The 6,564-nt window shown below is 46.2% G+C and overlaps 1 protein-coding gene across 1 annotated transcript in view; it reads right to left on the minus strand.

The window, feature by feature from the left end:
- Window positions 1-506: 506 nt before the first annotated feature.
- The window catches only part of cavin1b (caveolae associated protein 1b), an 18,197-nt gene continuing 12,139 nt past the window's right edge, over window positions 507-6,564 (minus strand). The window contains exon 3 of the mRNA XM_030340148.1: window positions 507-3,361. Coding sequence (XP_030196008.1) covers window positions 2,513-3,361 — 849 coding nt within the window. The 3' untranslated portion in view covers window positions 507-2,512. The remainder of the gene's footprint in view (window positions 3,362-6,564) is intronic.

Here is a 6,564-nt window from a genome sequence, read left to right on the forward strand (position 1 = left end):
GCGCGTTGACCACACAAGTACATACCAATCCGTGCCCACTAGGGGGACCTGTTGGCTGCATAACATTGCCCTACAACAGCCACTGGGTACGTGCAGGGGCCAATGAGCGAGAAACGAAAAATAAATAAACGCTTGACTGAAATATGAGACAAAGCTTTGGCCATTCTCTTGATCTGGAAATTATCAGTTTTAATCGTATACTGTTATGCTATGTTTAATGTTATAAAGTCCAAGCAGATACACTTCTAAAAAGCGGTATTCATTTTAAATCAATCGGGCATTTATTTTTAATGTGACAGATCTAGCAGCATTTAGTTTTATTATGTTGCCAGGCAGGGTACACTACTTTGTAATTTGCCTGTTATATTGATTGAGCGATTGCTTTGTAGAGGAGAGTGCTGCTTCCCAACCGCCTCCCAGCAGATGCCATCATCTCAAGCACTTTCTCCAGCATTGGATATGCTGCATCCTGTCCTGCAGTTGGAACTGAGAAAGAAGACACTGCATTTGTCATCCAGAAGCTTTTATTAAACATTAGTGGTTAGGCGAAACATTGACATAAATCAGTTAACATTGTGTAGGAAGCAAACAGAAACCGGGCACACGATAATTTTTTTGATCGACATAGATTTAGGCTTAACAATGAAACGTTCAAACTAATAGGCCTAGTTTATATGCATCTGCAGATTAATAATAAATGACTATACTGTGATGTGTGAACGCAATTATTTATAGGTGACATGTTATACCACCAGGTATGAGTGTGATTAGCCATTACAAGCGTTTTGAAAAGCTGCCTGCTCTGACATCACAAGTGGGCGTGTCCACCTAGATGTGTGCTGGATAGATCAGTCTACCAGCCTACCCAGTGTACTGCAGCAAAGTTGCTCATCTATCCGTCATACATCTAGGACACGCCCACTTGTGATGTCAGAAGAGGAAGCTATTCAAAACGGCTTGTAAAGGCTAATCACACTCACGCCTGTTGGTATAATATGTCACCTTTAAGCATTTCGATGGTCGGATTTTGAAAAACAGCACACAAGCAAACATTGTAATTTCTTTAACAGAGCATGATGTGATTCACATTATATAAAAAAAAAATGAAAAAGTTTGAAGAACAAACGGGTTTTTGTTTAATACATTGAAATAGCCTCGACAAAGGGTGGAGTGTGTGCAATAAACTGTCGCTAGGTGTCAGTATAGCACAAATGGATGCTGCCGCTAGGTGTCAGTATAGCACTACTGGACACTGTTGTCAGATACAGTTTGACGTAAGAATGTCACTTCATAGCTCCTTATCTCATTGAGTAGGCCCAGGCAACCATGTTTAAATGGTAGTCTAATGAAAAGTTCACAATAATCTGTTAAAAAATAATCATTTAGGAAAACCAATCAACTTACTAACGAGTACTAACAGTTCTTACAGTAAAAGCCTTATACGGTCTGAACATCACATGATGCCAGGAGAAAACAATAACATGTAGAACACAATTGTGTGACAGTCCATTGCTGTTTTCACAACACAGCGCCTCAGACCTTCCTTTGAATAAACTATAGCAGGCCCATTTGTAAGATCTTGTTACTTGTTATTTCTTGAAAACACAACGAGGAAATGTTTACAGGATTGTTTTGATAAAAACAATACTTTGATGTAGGCCTATTTCAAGGATTACAGAACACAGTCTCGCAACGATGGAAAGATGACATAGGAATTATACAAAACGATCACAAGCAAAAACATAGATGTACAACAAACTACGCTGAACGCTAATGGACTCTTACGAATCGTAATAGATTAAACAGAAATAAACAAAGCTAAGCAGAATTCTGAGCAAGCTAGTCGCAGTAATCTATTGGTGATCATTGAACTTGAATAATAGGGAGTTTAAACAATATTTGTGTGTGAGTGATATGTAACATCTTCAAAGTATATGCAAATGAATAGACATGAGCATGAATAATTAGCATATTGAAAATTATCATAATGCGATGACCGGGCAAGCTGCAACCCCAGTGCAGTTGCTGGTTATATTCCATGTGAGCTCTAAATACGAAAATAAAAAAGATGAAAGAAGTCTACAACAATTCTATTCACCATTTTTTGCTTTGTTTATTCCGTGTTTTGACCTATTTCGCGGAGGGATGGGGCTAACTTTTTCTGATGCCAATTCATTCCCCTTGCCCGCCTGTTTCCTGCATCTCAAGAAATGATACCGGATACAGGACACAAGTCTAAACCTGTTTTTTCTGCCTTCAAATGACAAAACCCTGAGTTTGTTCTGGTACATTTCAAAGGGCCGGTTGTTTGAACTTTACGATATTGTTAAACCACCTACTACGTAATTAGCCATCGTGGAACACCTTAATGAACACATGGCCTCAAGGGAAATATTTCTTTCTTTTATATTACTTCAGGCTGGTGTGAAGAACGTTATTTTGGTCTTGGCTCCCCCCTTTTCCTCTCCCAACCAAACTTCCTCCATTCCGTAGCAGCATTCTCCATGTTTTTCTAGTCACTGTCTAGATCCTTGTTGTCCTGTGTGACCTCCTCTTCGTCTTCATCCAGATCCTCATCTTCCTCCGCCTCCTCACCGCCGTTCATCATCTCCATCTCCAGCTCTACTCCACCCTCTTCCACCTCGGCGTCCACCTCCTGGAAAGCCTCCGCCTCCTGGGAGACCTCCACCATCTCGGTTCCCTGGACCACCTCGACGGCCCCCTCGCGGACCTTCTTCACGTGGAAGGTGAAGGGGGGCACCTTGTACACAGCCGTTTTGTCCCGGGCGTAGACCACATGGTCGGGGGTGAAGGACTTCTTCACCTTGTCCCGGGACGTCTGCATCTTCTGCTTCTGCTCGGCGTTGACGGTCATGCGGGTGCCCAACTTGCCCACCTTCTTCTCGATGTTGTGGCGCGTCTTCTCCAGGTTCTCCCGGGTCTTCTGCCTGGTCTTCTCCAGGTTTTCCCGGGTCTTTTCCATGTTCAGCTTGGTCTTCTGCTTGGTCTTCTCCAGATTCGCCCGGGTCTTGTCCCTGGTCTTCCCCAGGTTCTCGATGGTTTTCGCCCGGGTCTTGTCGATCTTCTCCTTGGAGAACACCGTCTTGAGGTTCTGGACACGCTGGAGGCTGCTGCGCTTGATGCGCTCCGTGCGGGTTTCCTCGATGGTGCCGTCCAGGACCAGGTCCTCCTCGTCCGAGGACAGCTCGACGTGGGGCTTGTCCACCTTCTCGCCCTCGCCGCCCTCGCCCTGCTCCTCCTCCTTCAGCTCCAGCAAGCTGCCCCCCCGGCTGCCCGACATCGACCCGGGGACTTTCAAAGACTTGGAGACGGAGAGACGGGACTGGACCTTGACGTCATCCTGCAGAGCGAACGGAAACAGAGAGAGTCTTGGTTACGTTGGTTCTGGCCCCACCTTGACTACAAATAGCGATGTACTAAACTGCTTCACAAACCGTATCGGCACTGGGCAAACCGTTTCATCACGGTTTACCGCAGAGAGAAGAATTAGTGATGTCATGACCAAAAAAGACGCTATGTTGGATTCTTCCTTGACAATGCATGCTGCCAAAAGCTGTAAAACTGCCTTGCATTGTACTTTTAGAGAGGAGAACATGTGTGTGCCCATCCAGACCTATGTTTGTGAAGACATGTCAGCCTTGCTTAGCGGACTGCTGAATATGCGACACGCCTTGACTCTGGGGCCAAACACTCTTGTAGGACCCCCCCCCCTTGCCCCCCCAGCTCCCAGCTCCATATTTCCTTTATCTCTGAGAGTGTGACGTTTCAGACTCTGGCATGAGAAATTCATCATGCAGCCTTGAGCTCTCTGGCAAATTCCTCTTAAACCTAAAAAGTGTGTGGTAATCACACACACATGCATGCAAAAGCACACATACACACACAATCCTACAGGTGAGGGATGAACACCATTGAACAGTTTTAGGCCAGAGAAAAAACAAAGTGTGTGTGTGTGTGTGTGTGTGTGTGTGTGTGTGTGTGTGTGTGTGTGTGTGTGTGTGTGTGTGTGTGTGTGTGTGTGTGTGTGTGTGTGTGTGTGTGTGTGTGTGTGTGTGTGTGTGGGTGGGTGGGTGGGTGGGTGGGTGTGTGTGTGTGTGTTTGAGGTAAAAGAGTTTAAGTCCCCTCCAGGTACAGATTCAACGCAAGCTCAAGTTCTGTGGACCTGCCGTGATTGTCTCTACAGGCTGACACACGCTTTGCTGCCTCCACCTCCACCTCCACCCGCCTCCACCTTTATCTGTCTCTAGCAAAGACATCTCTGACGTCTGCGACCTGATAACGCTGGAACAATAGCTCAAATGGTGCCTCGTCGGATTACCGGTGAGTGTGGTTCACTCACGGTTAATTATGTTATCCATGACACACACATGACCCCGCACACACACACACACACACACACAAAAACACACAAAAATACACATCACACATACACGCACACACACACACACACACACACACAAACACACACACAAACAAACACGTACATGACCCCGCACACACACACACACAAACACACCCAGACATTCTTGGCCACCGACTGTTGAGTTGGTTGCACCTTTTTTTGTCCTTTTGTTTTTCTCCCTCAAGCACCTCACTTCCCTCTGCTCATCGTCCACCCGCATGCCGCAGTAACGTAAGCCCCGCCTTCCCCTTCTGCCTAAGGTTCTTCTCCTCTCCTACAGCATCTTGTTAATGGAAACAGAGAATGGAAATGGGGGCTGGGGGGGAGGGGAGGGGGGTCGCCTTCCTCTTTCCATCCCAGCAGAGAACACCAGACGCTCTTAACGTGACGCATGTCCGGTCAGGGCTCCGTCGCGTCTGGGCTGGACACAAGCTAATGAGCAGGCTCACCACCCACCTGCAGCTCCACCCACAATCATCACCGTTAACACCACCAGCACCACCAGCACACCCATCACCATTGCCACCATCACCTCCACCCCCACATTCTAAAAGCAATCAACCTGCTGTGATGGATGGAGCAGAGGCCGTATGGACGAATAATTTCCTACTGAACTGCAACTGAATCCTAAGGAATGCTTGTGAGGTCAGAGATGTGCGCCTCGAGAGACGACAGTGCGGAGACTCGGAAAATGCGTCTTCCTGGAGGGAAAGAGCGCCTTTTAAACGAGGTTGGGATGGGGAGTGTGTGGGAGGCTGGTGGGGACACTCCATTGTGTATAACTGTGGTGTGATAAAGGTTTTATGAAGGTATTCTATTGTGTTTGGACCGGCAAACTTGACCTTGGAAGAGGGATAATGCCTTTTTTGTTTTTTTTCCCTTCTTCCTGGACAGCTGTGGGGACGGGAGGAGGACTTGGAAAACGCCGTCCTCATTGTTCAGAGCGTTATGCCGTCTTTCCATCTCAAGGATTCCTGTTGCGTTGGGGTTTTTATAGCCCTGCTAATGACTGCATGTCCAAGCTCAAAGGACTAGAGTTCTTCCCTGAGTGTAGCACGTTGAATCTTTTGCATCTCAGAGCTGACCAATGTATGAATTTAAATATGAATATCATGATATCCATGACTTCATGTGGGATTTTGGTTCGAGTAACACATGATGGAGCTTGAACAACTCCCCATCCATTCATCCATCCATCCACCATTCATCCATCCATCCATCCATTCATTCACCCTCTTCTTTCTGTACTACGGGTACCATTCCATTCCAGGGACATTTGACAACATTGGGAGTTCAAAGGTTAATTCACATGCTTACATAAGAAGGGCTTCCGCAGAGAGGCAGGGGTAGGGCAGGGTGTGTGTATGTATGTGCGTGTGTGTGTGCGTGTGTGTGTGTTGTGCGTGCGATACGTGTAGAAGTCCTCTGGGTTTGAGTATGTGTAACATGGAAAACAGTGTCGCAGGAAGCACAGGCATTCACCTTGCGTGCTGACTCCCTCTAACGGCACATTGTTCTCAGAGCACTCACACACCAAACAGGAAGAACATCATTCAGAGCCACGGAAAATATAGGGAAATGAGGTTTGCAACGGTAGGGTGTGTGTTTGTGTGTGTGTGTGTGTGTGTGTGTGTGTGTGTGTGTGTGTGTGTGTGTGTGTGTGTGTGTGTGTGTGTGTGTGTGTGTGTGTGTGTGTGTGTGTGTGTGTGTGTGTGTGTGTGTGTGTATTCCATAGAAAAATGTACTTGGCCCAGATCAAATTATCAAGATATATTTGATTTACTATTTTACTGTATTAAAAAAATACAAAAGAAGAATAGGTTATGTAACCATGTGAGAACCTAGCCTTCTGCGTTAACATACACACACACACACACACACACACACACACACACACACACACACACACACACACTCACACACACACACACACACACACACACACACACACACACACACACACACACACACACACACACACACACACACACACACACAAACAAACACCCACAAAGAAACACATTGCAACATAGTATATTGACTCTGCTGTTGTCCCTGGCAACCAAGATAACCACAGATTTATTATTGAATTCGTACGGCCTCTGGGTTTCTGTGTGTGCGTGTTCATGTGTGCGTGTGCA

Source organism: Gadus morhua, chromosome 18 (assembly GCF_902167405.1).
Source record: "Gadus morhua chromosome 18, gadMor3.0, whole genome shotgun sequence".
NCBI lineage: Eukaryota > Metazoa > Chordata > Actinopteri > Gadiformes > Gadidae > Gadus > Gadus morhua.